The sequence below is a fragment of the Hippopotamus amphibius genome, chromosome 3, assembly GCF_030028045.1.
Source record: "Hippopotamus amphibius kiboko isolate mHipAmp2 chromosome 3, mHipAmp2.hap2, whole genome shotgun sequence".
Lineage (NCBI taxonomy): Eukaryota > Metazoa > Chordata > Mammalia > Artiodactyla > Hippopotamidae > Hippopotamus > Hippopotamus amphibius.
Window position 1 is genome coordinate 150,905,123 of NC_080188.1, and position 23,669 is coordinate 150,928,791.

Below are 23,669 nucleotides of genomic sequence, written 5' to 3' on the forward strand. Positions count from 1 at the left end.
GGCATCTACTGAAGAGAAAGACTTGGTGTAGCTCATGCTGGAAATGCAACCCAGAAACAGCTGTGACCAGAGCTTTATTCCTTTTCACAGGAGGGATGGAGACACCCTTTGGCTGCATATATATATATATATATATATATATATATATATATATATATATATATACACACACTCACATATATGCAAAGTCAGTGTTAAAATGTTAGCAAGACCTTTTTGTTTATTTAAACCATGTTACTCTCTTTTAATTTTCTATAATGTGTTTTAAACCCTTATAATGATCACATCCTTTGCCTTTCTGAAATTTACAAATAGTATGATCTTAACTTTTTTCCCCCAACCTTTTAAAGCGATTGGTGGTAGTGGTTGTATTTTTTATTTAAGAGCCTCTTGAGAGATAGCTCAAGAGAATCAGAATAGCAGCACCATTACAAGAGTTTGTCCAGCGGTGGGAATGCACATGGTGGAAAGACACAGGACAGATATAAAACATGACACCAATTTCTCAACATATGAAGGGACCACTCTCAGTGCTTCTTTGAGTGTCTTCTGAAGACCACCCTATTCCCCATCATAATCACCTGGTTAAAATGGCAGATTCCTGGACAGCAACTCAGATCTAGGAATCTGAAGGCATAGGAGATGGTAGCAAAAATAGGTATCTTAGTCTGTTCAAGGCTGCTTTAACAAAATATCATAGACTAGGTGGCCTAAATAATAGAAAATTTTTTTTCCTCACTGTTCTGGAGCCTGGAAAATTCCACAATTTCCCACAGTTTTTGGAATTTTTAATCAAGGAAATGCAGTCAAATCCAGGGCAAGTCAAGTTTAGAATCTGACTTCTCTGGAAAATTCCATTGACCCCTTGTAACTTCTTCAACTATTTACAAATTTTGTCAATTCTTGTATTTTTCTAACATAGCGTTGCACTGTGTTATTCTCTAGTTTCCAGTAAATAATCCACTCTCAGAGAATATTATAAACTCTTTGTGTGCTGTATAGTCAAGGAAGAGTAGATCACATTAACACCATTGTCTATCCAGGCACCACACCGGCACTTTACGTGTAGTATTTGATCTAATGTTCATATCAGCCTGAAAGGGTGAGTGCTGTTGGAGCAATATTGTGGGTGCTCAGGATGTCTTTGGCTGCTTCCTCCCAAAAGGGAAGGGGTTGGGTTATCCTGATCCCTGAACTGCTCTTCAGTTTTATGTTCCTGGACTCTATTTGTCCATGTACCAGTCAGTGCACGGCCATCTCTCATCGACAGTTTCATGCCACTAAACTCACAGAAGACCAATGAGAAACCCCAGTACTCACGGACATCTTTTAAAAGAAGAGCTGTCAAGTGACCGCTGTGATCAGCATAATCTCTCCCTGGAAACTGATTCACACAAGAAGCCAAATCATATTCAGAAGGTTGCCTAATGAATACTGAGACAAACCACAAATTGTATGATTATTAAGCTCCAGAGATAACAGCCTCAAGAATTCTTCCCAAGAGTTTCAACTCCCAAATATACACTGTGATTTGCCCTCCAAAGAGCTCAAAAACAATGCTGACATCACATGACTTGTCTCACTCTATGTCCTCCTTTTCCTAACCTCTGCATCAGGAATTCTTAATCTGATATAGGAGCCTTCAAAAAGGGCATACAAAATTTGTGCATATTTTGTAGATGCTGGAGAGTTTGTGCTATGCACTGAATTTTAAATATATATACACATATAATTTAAAAAAATTAATAGAGTGTAAGTTCATAGTAGCAGATTCTAATTTTTAAAAAATATAACAAATATGTGTACAAAATTTATATTTTCAATGCAACTGTACCATATACAATATGTTGTTCAATAATGTATTTTCCCCATAATATATCTTAGACGTCTTTTTAACAATCTTTGTAGCAATTGCACAATATACTATAGAAGTGATTTATCTATTTATCCATGTGTCTCTTCATGGTGAGTTATGTTGTTACAGTCCATGCTGTTTCTCTAAGGTAAACACTTTCCTGCCTCAGACCTTTATTTCATCGCAGAAAGAATTCAGTGAGAGACAGTGATAGGTAAGAAGTGGATTTATTTAGAAAGAAATACACTCCATAGATAGAGTGTGGACCATCTCAGAGGTGAGAAAGGCACCAGGGTATGGGGTTGTCAGTTTTTATAGGGGTGGGTAATTTCATAGGCTAGTGAGTGAGGAGTATTCCAGCTATTTGGGGGAAGGACCAGAGATTTCCAGGAATTGGGCCACTGCCCACTTTTTGATCTTTGATGGTCAGGCCTCAGAACTGTCATGACTTGTCTGCCATATTGGAATTATTCAGTTCTAATCAGTTTATGTCGTGTCCTTGGGCTATGTCATTCTTCTAAAGGTTGTGCCCTGCCCTCTTCCCTCCTGTTTCACTAGAATTAGGATAATTAATGTATAAGAAAGTTCATTCAAGATTGCAACAGACACTGCCAAGTTATTCTCCTAAAATGTTACACTAATCCATACTGCTTTAAAAATGTATGAGACCATCTTTTCCCCCACATCCCAACAGTAAATATCACAATTTTTTCCCCAACATCATATTGTTTGTGACATCTATTTCCCCTATGTTAAGTGGGAAACAGTTATCTAACCTTGTTTTAAGTTGTATTTCTTTAAATATGAATTATTTCTTTAAATACAAGTGAATTTTGGGTAAGTAAATATCTGTTAATTATATTGATTATTAATCTTTTTTTATTTGTGACTTGCCTGTTCCATGCTATTATATTCTTAAAGGTGCCTGTGAACCAAAAGGTAAATTAACAGCTATATCTCTTTTAACCCATTTTTTCAGACATGTTAATCCCATTATCTAAAATAGAAATAAAACAAACCAAAAAAAAAAAAATGGTAATAGAGTTCCTTATTATGTGCTAGAGTAATTCTATTCTGTATTATCTCATTTAATTCCTCTCAGCAAACCTTTGGGTAAGTACAATTGTTATTCCCATTTTGCAGATAACCAAAGAGGTACAGAGTTCAAGTTAAAAGAGCTCACTGCAGAGTAGTAGTCTTGACAGTAATTAGTGATGTCATCATGTGCTCTTTATTCTCTGGAACTTCTCCATATCCTGCTTGAGTGGATTACTCTGCTACAGTTGACTGATCTTGCCCATTTGCAAGTGGATTGTTCCAAATCACATGATCAAGTTTTATAGATGAGGAAACTGACAGAGAGATTAAGTAACTTTTGCTGGGCCCTAGGTGGCAGGCCCGTCTTTTCCAAACTAGATTTGTTTACAAAACCCATGCTCTTTCCAGGGCACCTCAGCCACTCAGGACCATGCTGGGCCAAAGTACTTGCTCGAAACGTGTTTGTTCAATTGGTTTTACTAGATCTGAAGCAGAATGGACACAGATTCACCATAATTAGGACAGTTCTCCAATGGGGTGGGGGGGGAGTATCCATACTGCCCAGGACTGTCTAGAAGCTAGAACTTGGCTCATGGGACTCTATCAATCTGCTTTGAGAAGCTCTGCCCTTAGGAACTTTGGTGGGAAATAAGTGGGAAGCAGGCTCTTTGTGAAGTGACAGTACCTGCTTAGAAATCTCATATTCAGGCCTTAGAGATCAACAAGCAGAGACATAGCAGGAAATAGACCTGGGGAAATTAACATAGCTAGAATTACATATTGGTAAATATGAAATCAATACAGGCTTTGAAAAAGCTTTTTTCCTCATTATTATAGTTTCAACAAAAGCAAAAAACAAATAAACAAATGAACAAAAAACCTTACTATATTTTACTCCTTCCTCCCCCATAATATCTTGATCTTGATAGTAAACCATATGAATTAAAAAACAAAAGAGATGAACTTCCCTGGTAGCACAGTGATTAAGGATCTGCCTGCCAACGCAGGGGACAAGGGTTCAATCCCTGGGCAGGGAAGATCCCACATGCCATGGAGTAAGTAAGCCTGTGCGCCACAAGTACCGAGCCTGCGCTCTAGAGCCCACATGCCATAACTACTAAGTCTGCCCACCCTACAACCAGTGCTTCGCAACAAGAGAAGCCATCACAATGAGAAGCCCATGCACCATAACTAATAGTAGCCCCCCCAGCTTGCCGCAACTAGAGAAAGCCCGCATGCAGCAACAAAGACCCAACTCAGCAAAACAAACAAACAAACAAAACAAAACAAAATAGAGAATCTGAGGTCATCTGGGAGCACTAAGTCAGCTGTTGCATACAGCTATCTGCCTTGAATGATTTGGGGATGATGGAGAGTAGGAGGGGAAGGAGTGACTCATGCATTGAAATTGGCAAGAAATAGTCTCTTGACCAAAATGCTAAAAATTCTTCTCAATATATTGTTAATACCATTGTCTAAATATAATGTTAGACATATTTCTTTTAACTTAAAGGAATAGTAGTAGTACCTTAATATGTACCAGTGCTACTATCCTAAGAACTTTGCAGGTTCTATTTCATTTAATCTTTGCAATAACCATTTTCTCAGTAGATGACAGCAAGCTCTCCAGTTTATCCCCAGTATTTGTTGAGCACCTAGGACCTGCCCATAGACATGGGAGCCCCAAGAGAAGAAAGACAGTCTTTGTCTTGAGTTTAGAGTGTTGTTAAGAAGATAAAACATGATTACAGCAGGGGCAAGTCAGACCACCTGTGCCAAAGGATGAATTATTTAATAAATGCAATCGAGACAATGAGCTTGCCATTTGGAATAAAAGAGAACATGAGACCCAAATCAAACCTTACTTTAAAATAAATTCCAGATGTCTCAAATATTTTAATGTAAAAATAGTGAAACTGTATTGTGCTAGATGAAAATAAAGCGTGGGTGTATGATTTTGTAATCTTGGAATGGAGACCATCTTTCTCTCCATGACACAAAAGCCAGGTGCCATAAAGAAAAGACTACCAATCTTGACTACATAAAAATTGAAAGAACTTCTAGATGACCAACTCTATTACAAATATGATCGAAGAAAAACTGGGGGGGGGGGGGGGGGGGGGAGGGGAAATGTTTGTAACCTTTATGACAAACTGCTGATTTCCCTAACATACAGAAAGTCTTGCAATTCAACTGAAAAATATTAAAATTTAAAATGGTCTTAGTTCACGAAAGAGGAAATCCAAATGGATGCAAACACCAAAATGTTTAACAATAATTATAGGAATTCATGTTGAAATAACATTGATATTTCCTCAGCTAATAGATTAGTAAATATCTTCAAAAATTGATATCATCCAATGTTATTATGTTGTAATGGAATAGGCAACTTCAATGGGAATATAAACTTATAAAACCAGTACTCCCTTAAACATGAGCAAGAGGGGCCTCTCTGTACTTTAGAGAACCCTATTCTGGCCTTAACCTGCTGCATACCTCCCCATTGGAGTAAGATTCTATGAGGTTAGGACAATAGGCCCAGCTGGAGCCCATACCGCTCCGCTTTGAGATCATATCTCACGCACCGAGGACCCCCGCACTTCTCTGCGCAAGTGACCCAGTACCCATATCAGAAACTACACAGGCCTCTCTCCTTAGTTCATGCTCCCAAGGGTGGATCGTGCTGCTAGTACCTTTGGCCTAAAGGGGCCAGCAAGGGAAGGCTGCTTGCAGAGCTATGGATGAAGCTTGAAGCGGATGTGTTCACAGGGTATCATGAAAGGCGCTGCCATGTGGGAAGGAGCCAGGGGTGGGAAGAAGAGGGGAGATGGTTCATGGGCTGTAGACTCACATAGCACCTCATCCGGGAACCTCGAGGTGTCTAAGAATTTTAAAGTTGAAGCTGGCCTTTCAGGTGATGATGAAGGTGTATTTGTCAAGGCAGGAGGATAAAACGTGTGTCACTGAAGAGTTTGTAGCTTGGTTTATTTTAGTGTTTATACATCCTCCACTCATGCTTCTGCTTTAGGTTCCACAGGTGTCAGTGTAGGTCTAAGTGCAATCACTGTAGAGCAATATTTGGTAAAAAAAATTTTTTTTTAATTTAGAAAATACTTGTATTCATTTAACCTAGAAATTCCCTGTGCAGAAATTTATGATGTAGAAATACTCATGTCATATAAGTACACACACTTTTACATACAAAGGTGTTCATAACATCTTCATAGTTATAACAATAAATGATAATAAAATGTGCTAAGTACTTTACCGATAACTTAAAATATTGTCACTGAAGCCCCCAAATTAGATTAAATTACTACCATTATTTCCACGTTATAGAAGATAAGAAGAAAGTTTAAAGAGAAAACCTAGTTTCTATTCATTTAGTTTATAAGTAGTAAAGCTGAGGAGCTGGAATTTTTTTTAACTTCTGATAATGACATTTTTCAATTTAAAAAAAGGTTTGTATATATTTGACTATTTACTATTTCTTTTTAAAAATTAAAGAATAAGTCATACAGAGAAAGACAAATACTATGTGATTTAATTTCAATAATTCTTCCCAATATGTCTCTTAGAATTGTCTTTTGCTTTTCTCAAACCAGGATCTAATCAAAGTAGTTGATGCCCTCCAGTCAGACTGCGAACACATGTGAACAAAACTGGATTGATTGGTTCTCAGAGAGGAGGGACGTGCTGAAGGTGGCATCTCAATAAGGTATGGGGTCTGGGATTTTGCTTGGACTGGTCAAGAAGCAAGGACAGTTCTAAGATTATTTTGATTTTTATCTGGAAGCAGGAGAAACACAGCAGGAAAGGGGAATGTTTGGCCATTTTTGTGGTTTGGAAAATGTTCTTGTTTTTGTCTGATAGACAGGACTACAGAGTAGTCTTGTTCTTGTCTTGCTCCATGATAGTCACAGAGTGATGGGATTTTGGTGTTCTGTGAAGTTGTTTATGTTCTCTAGGAGAACTCCATGACCCAGCTGTTAGAGTCATGCCAGTTCAGCTGACAGCAGTCAGGGGCTGCTTTTTTTCTTCTCAGGGTTCACATTATATTTGGCTGTTATGTCTCATTTTTCTCTTTTAATCTAATACATACCTCCTGCTTTTTAAAAACTATCAACTTTTTGAAAACTAGGCCACTTGTCTGGTAGTCACATTTCTAGACTAATCTGATTATTTCTTTGTGATGGCATTTAACTTGTTCCAGTAAACTGGTAAGTAGATCCAAAGGCTTGGTAAGATTTAAGTTAAACTTTTTAGCAATGATAATTTAGAGGTGATGCAACAAGGTTAATGAATCTTATCAGGAGATACATAATGTTAGGTCATCTCACCATTAGAAATGTTAAATTTGATAACTGGTTAAAGTGTGGACAGCAAATCTCTCCCATATAAAGGTGTGTTCGTTAGGCAATTAGTCTGTGGGATGATATTTTGGTACTGTGCAAATATCCTCCTCCCCAAATCCTCTTCAGCATCTTTTGATTATCCTTACCTGAGATAATTATTTTATTATGGTTTGCAAAATGGTTAATTTTCTAATTCTATTGTTCCTTCTATATGCATTAGATGACATTTTTTTTTATAAAGAATGTTTCCTTATTGTCTAGGGGATGAATGGCATTTCCTCCTAAAAAAGGAAGGTGTATTCATCCTTTTCCCCTTCAGTGATGAATTTTAAGGTAAGAAATAGCTATAGTAGTCACCTCAAATCATGACAAATGAATGTTTTTCCTCTTCTATTTCTAGTATGACTAGGAATTTGTGGATCTTTGCTTATTCAATGTTTCACAAGAAATTATAATGATTTTTCTTCTTGATGCTCAAATTGTCCCCAATTTGGTCAGTGGAACTCCTTCAAGTGGGCTACTATATTCTTCTGAAATGCCCCATTAGCCTTCAATAGCTTCCTTAATTTATGGAAAAACAAAATGTCAGGTTTACTTGCACAATTTTCCCCCTCAGATTTGGAATTAGCCATTCCTCTAAGAAGTTTCATTTTAGTGGGAAAGGTATATAGAATCAAGAGCTAGTTACTGGAAGTATTTGGGGGTCACTGGATTGTCATTGCTTCTAGGCCCCTTTCAGTAAACACAGCTAAAAAAACAATACACACAAGAATTCATACTAATATTTCCAATTAAAATGTTAATAGCTTTATCTTACAATATACAGAAACTAATTTAAAATTATAAAACAGTGTTACTACTACTGATAGAATTACCAGGCAGTATTTAATATTTCATTATAGTACTTTTTGTCCTTAAAGTATACATACAGTCAGATTACTATTTTCAAAAGTACTTAAAATAATCCCTTTCTCTATGTGAGTATGGTAAAATTTGATAGATTGTTTCCATTGTTTTCAGTTTTACAATTTGTTTTTATTTCTCTTTGATGTATTTAAAAGTTTTCAAATATATAAGACATTATTTAAAAGTTAAAACTGTGAAAAATATGCTCAGAAAAGTCTTACATCCATCTCTGTTGCTTCCACTTCACTCCTTCTCCAACAGGTAACCTAAGTTGAACAAAACCACTGCTGAAAGACATTTTTGAGACAATCAGTAAAATTAGTTTCTTCCCTCAAGTTTTAGGTGAAACCAAGGTATAAATGATAATTTTATTACTATGGCTATGATATTGGGGTTATGTAGGTGTAAAATGACATTCAAAAGAGAGTGATAAAAATTTGTGAATCACTGCATATAGAATGGTCACATTTTATAAAATAATTATACTTGGCCCTCTCTACCTGATGCCCAGTGAAGATTGACACCAGACTTCCCTGGTCATCCAGTGGGTAAGACTCCACACTCCCAATGCAGGGGGCCTGGGTTCAATCCCTGGTCAGGGAACTAGATCCCACATGCATGCCACAACTAAGAGTTCACATACCACAACTATGAGCCCTCATATCACAACTATGAGCCCACATGCCGCAACTAAAAGATCTCGTGTGGCACGATTAAGACCCAGCACAGCCTAAATAAATAAATTAATTAATTTATTAATTAATATTTTTAAGTACACATACGTATTTATATATATTTTGGGAGGGCGGGGCTACTTTGGGTTTTCATTGCTGTGCACATGCTTTCTCTAGTTGCGGTAAGTGGGGGCTGCTCTTCATTGCAGTGCACAGGCTTCTCATTGTGGTGGCTTCTCTAGTTGGAGAGCATGGGCTCTAGGCATGCAGGCTTCAGTAGTTGCTGCACACAGGCTCAGTGGTTGTGGCTCACGGGCTCTAGAGCACAGGCTCAATAGTTGTGGCACACTGGCTTAGTTGCTCCACGGCATGTGGGATCTTCCTGCACCAGGAATTAAACCCAGGTCCCCTGCATTGGCAGGTGGATTCTTAACCAACTGCACCACCAGGGAAGTCCCAAATAAATATTAAACAACAACCAAAAAGATTTTTTTTAAAAAAAGATTGATACCTACCTCTATTTTAAGAGAAATCTTCAATGAGATCTTGAAGTTGTGTTGTGTCTTATTTCAAGCTGCTGATTGAAGTCCAAACATTACTAAAGATCAGATGTCCCAATTCCCCACCTACAAGAAAGCATAGATCTCTCTCCTCCTTACCCTGATTCATTTACTTACAAATAACATTGTTTTTACATGATTTTCACATTGATAACTCTTTCATAACCTTTATCTTCAAATTAACGAACACAGGGCCAAATGTGGCCCCCAAAACTGTTTTATTTGACTCAAAATGTTTTCAAATATTTGATTAGATACTGTGATTTAGAAAGAAAGACATTTCTTATAAAACTTCAGATATCCAGGTTCCCCTGAAAAGTTGGAAAATCTTGATGCAGGGACCTAGGATTCCAGATTGGAATTGGTTGGGGCTGAAAAACCCTCAACCCCTACAGACAGTTCATGCACTTTCCAGTTTGCCACATTCACAACAGGCCAGATTTCTCCTACATGGCTATAGCTAAGGAGATTTGGGTATGCAGGTCTCCAGAGTCTGTGTCCTTCCCAAGATGACCTGGACTGAGGAGAACTCTACTCCAGGGTTGCTTTTCCTCTACTGTAGAGTAGCCATGGCTTCCTAGCCATGCCCCTGGATTTCATCTTCCTGCACAGTTCCCTGGAGAGAGATCTGCTCAAAGATCATTGTCTAGAAGCTGGCGCACGCTTCTGCTGTGTCGCCATAGATAGGACTATTTACTGGTCACTGGGGGCCACTGTGATTTCATCAGGAGGCAACCATCCAGGATTCAATGTCTCCTCCCAAGCACTTGCAGAAAACTCAGCTTAAGGGCTTTGGCTCTCAAGTGGCATTAGGGTTTCTTTGATTCTTCTCTACAGAGCCCCAATTCTAAAAGTTGACTATCCTCTGGGGTGATAAATGTTCAGGAACCAAGTGAGCCTCATCATTTTCTAGAGAGACTTCTCTTCATGGGCCCCAGACTGTCCTCTGATCAGCTTCCCCTTAGAGCAATGGAACAAAGAAAATATGAGCAAAATTGAATACTTCTACCACCACTGGACACCTTCACCTGCACTGATCATAAACATGAGAACAGGCAGTCCAGATGTGCCTCTCATCTCTGTCATCCTTGACCCTGGGCCAAATGCTGGCCCATTCGGAGAGCTCTCCTTTCACATACTTTTCCCCAGATTCTTCCTTCTGGTCTTGAATCTCAATGCAGTCCTTTCTCTGTGGTCCCTGTAACCCTGTTCCGTGATAAACTTTCCAACTTCTTCCAATATTCAGTGCCCTTTTACTCCCCCTCTTTCACTGAAGGCTTCAGAACTTGGTCTCCTTCCCCATCCCAATTCCCCTCACCACCATATGCACATTTTTTCCCCAATTCCTCCTCAAAGTTGCTTGAACTACTTCTTGACAACAGCCTGCTCCTTTGTTATAAATTATCCATATTTGCATCTCCTCCCACATTCTCACTGGTCTCCAAGAGCTATATTTTCTCCTGTTCCAAATAGTCCTCTCAATTTCCTTCATGATTAGGTTTATTCTGCCTCTGACATTGTCAATTGACATAAACCCCCAACCCACCCTTATGCACACACTGTATTTTTTTTAATAAATTTATTTATTTATTTGCTGCGTTGGGCCTTCGTTGCTGCACACGGGCTTTCTCTAGTTGCAGAGAGCAGGGGCTACTCTTCATTGCGGTGTGTGGGCTTCTCATTGCAGTGGCTTCTCTTAATGTGGAGCATGGGCTCTAGGCACTTGGGCTTCAGTAGTTGTGGCATGTGGGCTCAATAGTTGTGGCTCTTGGGTTCTAGAGCTCAGGTCGGGGAACTAAGAACCCACATGCCTCGGGGCAACAAAACCTGCGAGCTTTGCACTCTAGAGCCCGAGAGGCATGTGGGATCTCAGTTCCCCGACCAGGGTTGGAACCCGTGTCCCTTGCACTGAAAGGTGGACTCTTAACCACTGGACCACCAGGGAAGTCCCATACACCCTTAATTTTATACTGTAAAAATTTTTAGATTTGTCCCAGTTTTAGAGTCCTCTGCTTTATCTATCTGCTTCCCCAATAGTCAAAGGTCTCAAAAGAATTGTCCACATCCATTATCTCTGCTTCTTTACTTCCCTTTCACTCTTCCATCAGCTGCCAGCTGGATCTTGCCATCATCACTCTGCAAGTTCACTTATCAAAATCAACCAAAATCTCCTGCTTTTCTTTACTCTTTTCTCATGACTTTCTGGAAGATTTTTCTCTTGCTTACTTCTGTTTATTTGCCTAATTCTCTAGTCATCATCCACTATTTCCTTCATGGATTTCTCTAGGGCTGGTGTTTCTGAGGACACTCCCACCTCCCAACTTGCTGACTTGATGAGTGTTAAGTCTACTGTAGTCTGCACTACTTCTGCTGTGACCCTTCTAAAATGCAAGTCTGTGACTTCTGGTGATTTGTCTACTGTGGCTAAGGTGTGTGGGGGTAGGGTTTCAAGGCTCTGCACTGACTAGAAATTCAAAATTGGTGTGGTATTGATGACCCTCCAAGACCTGCTCTTTCTTATATCTCCATCTTATTTCTCAGCAACAACACTCCCACTGAAACACACACTGAGTTGCAGCCCTGCAGCTCCTGGCTGCTGGCCTGTCCATGCTTTTCTCTCTGTTCCAAATGCTCCCTCTGTTAAAAGATTGTGACTTTGTAAATCTGAAATGGACCTGACAGATTTCATTTCTTACATGGTCTTAGGTAATGCTGGTACAGCTCGTTCCATATCTTACTTTTCATAGCCTAGAACTTCTTTTATCTTAAAGTGATTTACCTGAGACTGTCACAAAAGGACAAATGCTGCATGGTTCCACTCAAGAGAAATCTAAAATAGTCAAACACATAGAAGCAGCGTAGAATGGTGGTTGCTAGGGGCTGAGGGAAAGGGGAAATGGAGAGTTGCTATTCACTGGGTATAGTTTCAATTGTGCAAGGTGATTAAGTTCTAGAGACCTGTAGTACAACATTGTGCCTATACTTCACAACACTATACTGTATACTCAGAATTCAATGAGGTTGGGCTTCCGTGGTGGTGCAGTGGTTAAGAATCAGCCTGACAGTGCAGGGGACACGGGTTTGAGCCCTGGTCTGGGAAGATCCCACATGCCTCAGAGCAACTAAGCCCATGCACCACAACTACTGAGCCTGCGCTCTAGAGCCTGCAAGCCACAACTACTGAAGCCCACGAACCTAGAGCTGGTGCTCCAAAACAAGAGAAGCCACTGCAATGAGAAGCCTCGCACATCACAAAGAAGAGTAGCCCTCTCTCCCCACAACTAGAGAAAGCCCATGGGCAGCAGTGAAGACCCAACACAACTACAAATAAATAAATAAATAAATCTTCAAAAAAATTTCAATGAGGTTGAATCTCATGTGAAGTGTTCTTAACACAAAATGAATGAATGAGCAAGTGAATGAATGAATGAATGAATAAATAAATAAAACTGATTTACCTTTTATTTCAGGTGCGTAAAATCTCTTGGCCTTGTAGTTTCTGACAATCAAATGACTTCAATGGAAAAATGTGCCTCTGTGAGAAATTCAGGGATGGAGTGTAGGGAATGGAGATAGTCACAAAATGAAACAGAATAATTCTGTGATGTATTCATTGAACTATTCATTGAGGATCTGCTATGTGGCAGGCATTGTGCAGGCTGTTGGGACATAACTGCAAACACAATAGACATAGTCCATGACTTGATGGAGTCTACCATCTAGAGCAGGGGTCAGAAAACTATGCCCCACAGGCCAAATCCAGCTTGCTGTCTTTTTTGTTGAATATAGTTTCACTACAACACAGCTATGTCCATTCATTTACACATTTTCTGTGGCTGCTTTTATGCTATAACAGCACAATTGAATAGTTGCTACAATTTAGTAGTTGCAACAGAGACCACCAGGACCCAAAATCTTAAAATATTCGCTATTTGGCCTTTTACAGAAAAAGTTTGCAAATCCCTGTAACAATTGATGACATAGTTTTCTGTGCAAAAGGCTTTTTTTAGGTTATTCTTAGGAATTTAACAGTTTGAACTATTTTAAAATTCTTTTTCTAATTGCTCTATATAGAAATACATTTGATTTTTGTAATTGACTCTGTAGTCAGTGAATTTCTTAATTCACTATTAATTCTAATCATTTGTGTGTTGATTATTGGGATATCATCATATGACCATGTCATATGCGAATAAGAATTTTATTTTTTCCCTTATAATCTTTATACCTTTTATTTCCAATCTATTGCACAAGCTAGGATCACTAACACATGTTAAATAGAAACACTGATAACCAATATTCAGTATCTTTCCTAATCTCAAGTGGAAAGCTTTATTTTTTTAATACAAAATTTTCATGGAAATACTTCATATATTCACAGAATACATATTCTTGGAGTTATCTTTTCTCTAAATACTTTTAAATATTTAGTTTATATTACATATTTTATAACCTAATCTTTTTACTTAATAAATGATAAGCATTTTCATTAAATATTATGTAAATATTCTTCTATAACATCTTAACACCTACATGGTATTCCATTATATGCTTAGACCATAATTCATTTAACCAATCTCCTAGGAGTTTTCTATTACCTCTGATCTGTGACAAATTAGTTAACTACCTGTTCTCATTTTCCACAACAATGACTTCTATTTACAGATGCTTAGCATGCATGAGAGGCTGTTCCAGGCACCATCTGGACTAATAAACTAAAGTAACTCTCAGGAAGTTTATAGTTTGGTTAGAAAACACACAACCATCTGGACTACTAAACTAAAGTAACTCTCAGGAAGTTTATAGTTTGGTTAGAAAACACACATGGGCAAAGAGCAGGAAAAGGGACTTGGCATGTTTGGGAACAGAAAGGAGCTGGGAGAAATATGAGGTGAACCTAGAGAGGCAGGTAGGACAGATCACCCAGGCTGAAAGCCATGGTAAGAATTTGGGACTTTATTCTGAGAGCAATGTAGAAGCAAGTAAATGACATGACTCAATTTGCTTTTTTTTTTCCCTTTGTGACTGCACAGCACAGCTGCATGTAGGACCTTAGTTCCCCAACCAGGGATGGAACCCATGGCCCCTACAGTGGAAGGTCAAAGTTTTAACCACTGGACCACCAAGGAAGTCCCACAATTTGCATGGTTAAAAAGTCCTCTGGCTTTTACAATCTCCAGCTCTTGGCAAGTGTTCACTTTGTGACCCCTACCTGACCACTGATAAGCAGAAATGTTACCAGTCCTCTCTGGCCACCACAGCGCCTCACCTCCAGGTTAGTCTCAACACAATGGCACAACCCAATGACACACTTCTCACTTTCAATCATTGAAAAAACTAGATGTTTATTGAAAGTTTTTCTGGGAGGAAGAGGAAGGGTTTACACTATATATCACAGCAGAAGCGTAATAATCTTTTAATATTCACCGCCTGACTCCAAAGTTCCACTACATACAACGGCCCAAGTACTTTCCTCATAAAAAATAAAAGACCTCCACCTCTCTCCTCACTACCCCATCCTCTCATTCCCCCTCCTACCCCACCCTCAGTTCGCTCTGCAATCTTTATCCCTTCTTAAAGGAGGAATAATCTTGTCACCTTGTGATTTCATCTTTGTCATTTTGAATGTCTGGGAAGAAAGGGAGGAGGAGGACAAAGATGTGCTGGGGAAAACAGCAATGACTTTCGATTTGCCCTGGACAATACTTTAATCTTAAATTAGTGTCTTTATGGCCATTCATTTTTTAAATTGTAAACATGTTATATTCTTCAGTTTTAAATATTATCTGATAACATTTTCACAAATAAAATATCTTAAAGCAAAAAATAATCTCTCCCTTGTAGAAAAAAAAGTTATTTTTGGCAATACCTTAAGGAGACCCAAGTGAGACTACACTTGAAATTTATAAGCATAAGCTTGAGTGCTTTTGTCCACTCCTCCTCCGTGTTCGAGTGGGTCCTGATGGGATAGAACCCACCGCCGCTTCCGGGGTCTTCCATCAGGCCTTTCTTCACATGAATCTTGTAGGGCAAACGGAGACCTGACCCACCTTTCTCAGCCACTTCCTTGAACTGCTGCATGCAGTCCAGGAAAGCCATCATAGCCTGGTCAAATTTGTTATGCAAGAAAACATTCTTCCCATTAGAGAACAATGGCAGCTCAGTGCAGTCATCTGTTAAAGATTTTAGATGGGAATGGTTTCCGCAGGGGATGAGTTGATACCTCTGAAACTCCAGTCCAATTGTATTGGACAAGGCAAGGAGCAGCAAGGCTGTCTGTCCCCAGGCCGCGTTAATCTCATTCCAGCACACAGGGACAGTGGGGAGGCAGCCCAATCTGAAGTTATTGATGGTGGGTAAGGCACCATCATGCCAGATCTCAAATGTGGCATTAAAAATATTGGTTTTCTCCAACTGGTCCCACTGGATCTGGGAGTACCATAGCTGCGTCTCCACACTACTCAGCGCATCATATAATTCTAGTTTTTGCCATTTCAATTTACTGTAGTCCTTCCGGTACTGCTTTTCTTGTTGGTCCAGCATCTCAGTCTCTGCCTGGGCTGCCTTGAGATCTGCTGCTGTTCTTTCTTGGTTCTTTTCCACCTCCTCCAGCTCCTGGACCAGCCTCGCTTCCTCCAGCTCCAGGCCCTTCAGCTTCTCCTGCAGCGTCTCTCTCTCATCCTCACTTATCCACTCCCTGGTCTCCAAACAGCATTTGTAGTTCTGAATCTCAGATTCTGTGATGGTGACTTGAACATCCAGTTGCTCTAAAAGATTGTCAGTACAGTCCTCACAAAGGGGGTGGTCCACATCTCTTTCACCGGAGAGGATGTCAAAAATGTCACTAGCAGCCTTCTGCCTGCTATTGATAGTTCTCACGGAGCCCAAATTCCCAAGCAGGATGAAGTTGTTGGAATTGTCCCAGGACATCCTTCTTCCAGGGAGGCCAGGAAGGGTCCTGCAAGAGGCACTATCATTTAGATTTTCAAAATCTGCCTTCTCCCTGGAAGGAGGGCCTCCCTCCTGAGTTTCTCCTGGCTCCCCCTGAGCTGAGATGAGCATCAAAGCTTCAGGTTCTTGGGACATCTCCATAGACTGATTCCGTTTCAGGGGCTGGCTGCAGCGCTGGCAAATGAAGCGGAGAGAGGACATGATGGAGGTTTTTACTCTAAACTTGACACTGTTTCCTCTGGGTCCAGAGAATTAACCATTTATACCTTTTAAAGCTCTTCCCAGAGGAGAGATTCTTTTAAAATGCATATCTCATCTTGTCACTCTCCTTGAAACCTTAGAATGCTACCCTCCCTAGATACTTTTAGACCTCCCTTACCTCCTTATAGACAAGTGACTCTTTCTAAAAAGAAAAGATAATTATCTTACTCCTCCTTTAACATTTAAGAATAATCTTTCTAAAACTAAAATCTGATCATGGGCATGTCCCTCCTTAAAATATTTAATGCCCTTATCTTATCTTAAGATAAAGTCTAATGATCTTAACCTGACACCAAGGCCTCTGCCCATCTTTCCAGCTTATTCTCTCCCCATTCCTGCCACCCTCACCATGGGCTCCTGCATAATAACTGAATTTCAGTTCTTCCAACATTTATTGTTCCCTCTGACTGGAACACTCTTCTTTCCCCTCTTTACCTGGATAGCTTCTACCCATCCTTTAGGGTTAGATGTCATTTCCTCCAGGAAGCCTTCCCTGACTACCAGATTTAGGCTTTCTGTTCTAATGACACACTTCACATTCTTTACCACATAGTAATGTAATGGGCATACATGGAAAATATATTTGTTTAATTAACAAATCACATCAAATTAGGTAGTTTGGAGGTACATATTTTGCCATCAGCTCAGCCAAAGATTAATACACCAAGCATTTACACAACATAAAAGAGCAAACTAACAAAAAACTTTACAAATATGTTGACTTCCATAGTCAACCACCCATGTAAGCACATTATGTTAGCCAGAAGTACTTGCTCTGAAATAAAACCCTTGTGAACTTCTAACCTGCAGTTATTGGCTTGATGGAGTGGAACATAAGATAAACACACACAGAAGAACCCCATCCTACATGGAGACCACAATAAGGGGTGGAAAGTCACAAGGCCTGTCTCTCCCAGTGTCCAACAGGAAGCAGCATGCCAGCCACACCCACCACCCAGCAGAGAGACTCAGAGGGCTGGGGGAGGCAGGAAACCTCCCTGCAGACTCACTGAATTGTGGCCCAGGACCTTACAAGTTTAAGCACATGAGGCAGTTGTGCTACGCTGAACTTCATGCTAAGAGACATTGCTGTAGCAAGGAAACACACTTCCCACTGGCCATCCTTCACTGCAATTTTCAAATCCCACTTAATCAGTCACCGTCATGGCTGAATTGGTAACTTACACCAGTTAAGTTACCATTTAGCTCTTCATGCATGCTCTCACCAGTATCCAAGGTGAACCTCAAAAATTCCTGGGAGGTGGGAAGACTGGCAATGGATTAAGGTAAAGAGAGGTTGAACAACTAGTTAAGGGTCCCTCTACCCCTCATGACCTCTCTGAAATGCCCCAAATCAATGTTATAGGAGCATCCTCTAGAAGTTGGGAACCTCTGATCTATAGGCAGTCTGTCAGAAGCACAAGTGACAACTGGACTTGCTATTGGCATCTGAAGTGGAGGTTGGAGGCTGTGGGATCTGACACTATCTGAGTAGATAGTCTAAGAATTGAGTTGAATTGTAGGACACGCAGCTGGTGTCAGGGAATTGCTTGATGAGGAAAGGACCCACACACTGTGATTGGGAGCAGAATCCTAGTTGGTGTCAGAATATTGAGGAGTCGGTATTTAATGGGAACAGAGTTTTAGTTTGGGAAGATAAAAATTTCTAAAGATGGACAGTGGTGATGGTTGTACAACAGTATAAATATACTTAATACCACCTAAGTGTACACCTAAGAATGAGTAAGATGGTATTTTACCACAATTAAAAATAAAATAATAAAAGAAATTAAAGGACCTGCCTAAAGCAGCTGTCTCTCTGCAGAAAGAAAGAGAGCTGTTAGAAACTGGCTGAAGAGCACTTTTCTACTTGCTAGATGGGATGCTGCCCGATTCATGAATTATGTAATAAAGCTAATTAGGTCTGAAAAAAAAAGAGAGAGAGAGAGAAATTGACTGAAAAGTCATTCATTTTTCTGGGGATATAAAATGTCATGGGATTCTCAGAAGAGCTCAAAATACAAAGCCATCTCATTGTTAACTAGAAAAAAAATATTCACAGCTCAAAAATGCTACCCAAATATGCCTCTGTTTGCTGTGATTAAAATTGGAAACTTCATGTTACATATCTTACCACAATTTAAAAAAATCTCAAGGCTTCCCTGTCTAATGGGCCCCAGAACGTCCTATTTCCTTTATAAACCTACACAGACCAGGTGTGAGAGATGCAAGGTGTCTAAGGAAGGACTTCAGCTGCTGTAGGGGCCAGAGGCCTCAGGGCCCAGATGTGACTCATGCAGAATAATAAGGCAATGATCATAACTACAGGGGAGACTGGCTTTATGGTTCACATTTAAAAAAAAAGTCTTGAAAAGGATTTTAAGCTTTATTTTATTTTATTTTGCTTCAGACTAACCAGCTGTCCTTTCAAAGTCTCCCTGCTAGCAAGACTCCAGATAAGTTATTTGGATCAAGCTGGAATGAAAATATTTTCTTTAAGACTCAAACCATCAGGGACTTCCCTGGTGGCACAGTGGTTAAGACCTCCGTACTCCCAATGCAGGGGGCCTGGGTTCAATCCCTGGTCAGGAAACTAGATTCCACATGCATGCCACAACTAAGAGTTCACATGCTACAACTAAGGAGCCTGCCTGCCACAAGTAAGACCCAGCACAACCAAATAAATAAATACATATTTAAAAAGCAAAAAAAAAAATAAATAAATAAAGACTCAAACCATCAAAAGTGCCAAGATTCTGGCTTTCTGTCCCAGGTCAGCTGCTGATTTAGGAATCAGTCTGCTTAGTTAACTTCTGTGAAATGGATGTAATGCTGGCAATTAAATGTTGCTCACAACAGCTATGAAGTGGTAGCCAGTATATGGACAAGGCAAGCACACTGTGCACCCTCCTTGCTTGGCACAGTGTGGGGGTTAAGTGCTCATAAATCATTAAAAATTCCCAGACTGAGAAGTGCTCAGACCAAGGGATGTAGCTCCCACCTTCTGCCACTCCCTACTCATTTCTAATGCCATCATCAGGGATGGGGAAGATTTCCTCCCACCCCTCTTGAGTTCTTGTGGCTGGGCTAATAATTAAATGGACACGAGACAGTTTAACAGGAGAAAAAGAAACAAATTTTAATTTGTGCACACACACATCCATAGAAATGGGGCCTAAGAAGTGGCCAAAGCAGGCAGCTTTTACAGGTTTTAGACAAAGAAACATTACATTTGTGAGGAATTGACATGACAAAGAAACTTAGGTTTGGGGTGCTCAGTTAGTGAAAAATCTAAACAGAGTTTGGGCTTGTAGTAAATTTTTAACATAGGAAGGTTTGTTTACATAAGCTTCTCAGCCCCAATTCCCTATCTCTGGCAATAAGGATATTCTTCTACCTCCAGATGCAGAAAGTACATCTTTCACAGGGGAAATTTATTTTCTGCTTTCGGGGAGACAGAAAGCAGGGTACGTGTGTCCCTCTTGCACTGGCTGTGTACAGCCCTTCGGTTCTTAAGTAGCTTTAATTCAAAGTAATCAATACCCACTGAGGCATGTTTTAGGACAGGCTACCCTGGGCCCCACCACTGTAAAAGTAAAGTATAAAATTATAGCAGAGATAACTTGAGGAAATTGTACACCGAAAACAAATATTCATTTGCAAAAAATAAAAAACCCACAGAATTCCTGCAAGTATACTGTTGGCTGCCTAGACCAGCTCAGCGACTCGGGGCGAGTGACGGGTGCCTCAAGCTTAAAGAAACACAGACACAGATTTAAGAGAAAGATGGGACCAGGGGACTCAAGACCTCTAGGATCAAGAGCCTCTCTGATCCCGTGTTGCTTTTATTGAGCTCTCTGCATAGCCTAAGGGTCTAACACTCCCAGTTTCCTCCCACAATCAAGGTTATCTTTGAAGTAAACAAACAAAGGCCTCACAAGACTGGGGGCAGTGATCTTTGTTTGCCTCCTGGGTCCGGACTTGAGCTGGGCGTGGATTTGAGCGGGGCATGGAAAGCAAAGCAGCCCTGGGGGCAGGAGACCTCTCTCAGAAGGATTAAGGGTCTGTGCCCCACCCCTGTTGGCCCCTCTATGACTGTGCCTGTCTTAGGTTGTTCCTCCCCTGAGGAATCTTACCCGTCGCTGGCTAACCAGCCATCCTCCGGGGCCAAACAGGGTGATATGAGGTGTGCAAGTGAGAAAGGGGCTGCGCCCCCAGAGAGGGTCAATATTCTGTTTCCACGGTAGCCTATGCCCCCATCGTCTCCACGCCCAGCACCCTTAGTTCCTCCGCTGCTCAAGCAGGGCATCCTGCATCCAGTTGCTCAGTCCACATATTTTAATTACTTTTAGTAACATTTTCAAGGTTTCAGAAAGACTTCTGAATGTTTTCCCACAGTTGGCTAATGTGTATTACAGATCACTAACTCTTCATAATCGGGATTCACTGCCAAAGGAAGCTCAGAATTTTCTTCCATGTCAATCTGCCTGTGAACACTGATGCCTCTTTCACCCAGGCACTGACATTTGCATCCACAGATCTCAGCAAATGGCTCTATAATCCACTACCCCTGCGCTGGACTACACACCTCTTAAGAATATTGTTGAAACTCATCTTGAATCTGTTTTATCCTTCCTTCCTTCCTTCCTTCCTTCCTTCCTTCCTTCCTTCCTTCCTTCCTCTCTCTCTCTTCTTTCTTTTTTCCCTTCTTATAGAAGGGCTTCTAGACACCATGACTCATGACTCCACTCAAATAATTCCATATAACTCATTATACTAAAATATACAGTCATCCCTCAATATCCATGGGTGATTAGACCCAGGATCCCTGTGGATACCAAAATCTGCAGGGGTTCAAGTCCCTTATGAAAAAATGACACAATATTTTGCATGTAACCCACGGATATCCTCCCTTATACTTTAAATCATCTCTGGATTACTTATGCTACCTAATAAAATGTAAATGCTATGTAAATAGTTGCCAAGGTGGCAAATTCAAGTTTTGCATTTTGGAACTTTCTGGATATTTTTTTCTGGTGTTTTTGATCCTCGGTTGGTTGATTCCGTGGATGTGAAACCCATGGATACCAACACAGAGAGACAACTGTGTTGGCAATTTTTTTTTTTAGAAATCATAATTTGGTAATTAGACTAAGGATTTGGGAGTCGTTTTATTGCCTGTACGAGATTATTAATCCCTTGCTACAAGAAAGGCCCTTAGATATTCCTGATGACACATCCATCCCCTCACAGGGGAACTGTGGGGATCACACACTCCCAAAGCCCTTGGCTCTCTGAGCAGGGAATGCACCATCATCAATATTTAGGCTCAGGCTGATTTTCGGGTCAGGTGGGTGGGGGGCACGGCAAGGTGGCTGGAAGCAGGACCTTGGCCCTCGTCTTCTTTGAAGAAAGAATTCAACAAAGAGACAAAGATTGTGAAGCACATAAAGTGTTTATTAGAAGCAAAATGTGTGTGGAAGAGGGCACAGAGGAACTCTGAATTGCATGCAATAGGCGTAGCATAGATTGCTTACACAGGGGCAGTATTCTGGGTTGTCTCCGGCCAGTCATCTTTTCTGTGCCCATGTTTAGCCTGACTCAGGGTCCTTCCTGGTGGGTGCACATTCCTCTCTCAGCCAAGATGGATTCCTGCACAAAGGTTTCTGGGAGGTTGGCAGCACCTATCATGGACTGCTGGCTCCTCCCTCCTTTTGACACCTTCCTTAGACTGAGGACCTTCCCTGTATATGTGTGGGCTGGGAAATCCTCTTGACCACAAGAATGAGAATAAAGGGGTCACTTTGTCTTTTACCCAATCAGGGCCTGATGTTCCTGTCTTACCTTTGAGTAAGATACTACGATGCAGTGTCTTACCTTGGAGCATCAGTAGGAGACCCATTGCAGCTGCCCAGCCGGGGCCCATCTATATCCTACCTCTAGGACTTTTTCCTCACCGTCCTCATAATCATTAGCAGGGAGAGGGAAGTCCAGGAGGCAGCTTTCATCCTGATGCCCTAAAGTAGCTCCTGTCAAGATGTGAATGCTCAGTCAGGACAATACATACAAAGCCAAACTAGCTGAAGCTCAATGCTGGCCCCTCCCCCACCCCGCCACCCCCACCCTGCCACCCCGCCCTGCCCTGACAATCTACGCACTACCTCTGATGCTCTCTCTATGCCATGGGCTCCATTAAACATATTTTTCTTCTCCCCAAGACTAAATTAACCCAACTACCCTCATTTTTCATCCTGGTTCTGGTTTAGGACAGTTGATGGCCAGCTGGTTTCTTCTACTCTGTTTTGATAAAGTGGGAAAAGCTCTGGCCTGGGATTCAGGAAACTTGGTTTCTACTCTTAATTTGCTGCAGATGGTTCTCTGTCCATCTCAGTTTTCTCATTTGTAAAATAAGGGACTTGAAGCAAGTGATAGTCAAAGTCCTCTTAACCTCAATTATGTATAACTTTTTCCATTCCTTTTAGTTAGGGTTGCCAACTAATTCTTGTGCCCCCCTTAGACTTCCTCCTTCCCCCCATAACAATATCACCGAAAAGTCATTTAAAAACCGAAGTATATTAAAATGTACAGACTTACATCCAAAAATAACTATGTGATATGACCATATGACTATAGTCTATGTTTTCAACTATTTGGGTAGTTTGGGTTAAGTGTTTATGTTTGATAGACTGTTTCGATGGCAAAGATGTTGGTGATTGATGCCGAATTCTGGCTCACATAGTCACGAAGTGCCTAGCAAACAGACCCTAGAATGACAGGATCCTGTGTGGTCCCAGGGCTGTTGGAGTTGTGGAGAAGCTGGAAAGTGAGGGGTCTCCACCAGCTGTCAGGGCACAAGGTTAAGTGAGGTGCTGTAGGGGAGCATGAAGCAAGCGGTCAGAGTGAGGAATTCAGGAATAGATCTGGAAATGGTGGAACAGTTCTGGGCAATGAGACCGATGAAGGCAAAGGTATTTGGGGCCGGCATAGAGAGTGACCAGCCAACTTTATGTCAAAAGTTTGGGCTGGCTACAGAGTTGGCTTAATATCACATTCATTTATTGAATCCTAC

At 40.7% G+C, this 23,669-nt stretch overlaps 1 protein-coding gene across 1 annotated transcript; it reads right to left on the reverse strand.

Moving 5' to 3' along the window:
- Positions 1 to 15,241: 15,241 nt before the first annotated feature.
- BECN2 (beclin 2) lies at positions 15,242 to 16,540 on the reverse strand. The gene has a single exon (XM_057729762.1). It carries the CDS (start codon positions 16,538 to 16,540, stop codon positions 15,242 to 15,244), a length of 1,299 nt encoding a protein of 432 aa, XP_057585745.1.
- Between the last annotated feature and the right edge of the window lie 7,129 nt (positions 16,541 to 23,669).

Excerpts from the sequence above, each read along its gene's own strand:
- BECN2 (XM_057729762.1), bottom strand. The coding sequence starts at position 16,540 with ATGTCCTCTCTCCGCTTCATTTGCCAGCGCTGCAGCCAGCCCCTGAAA.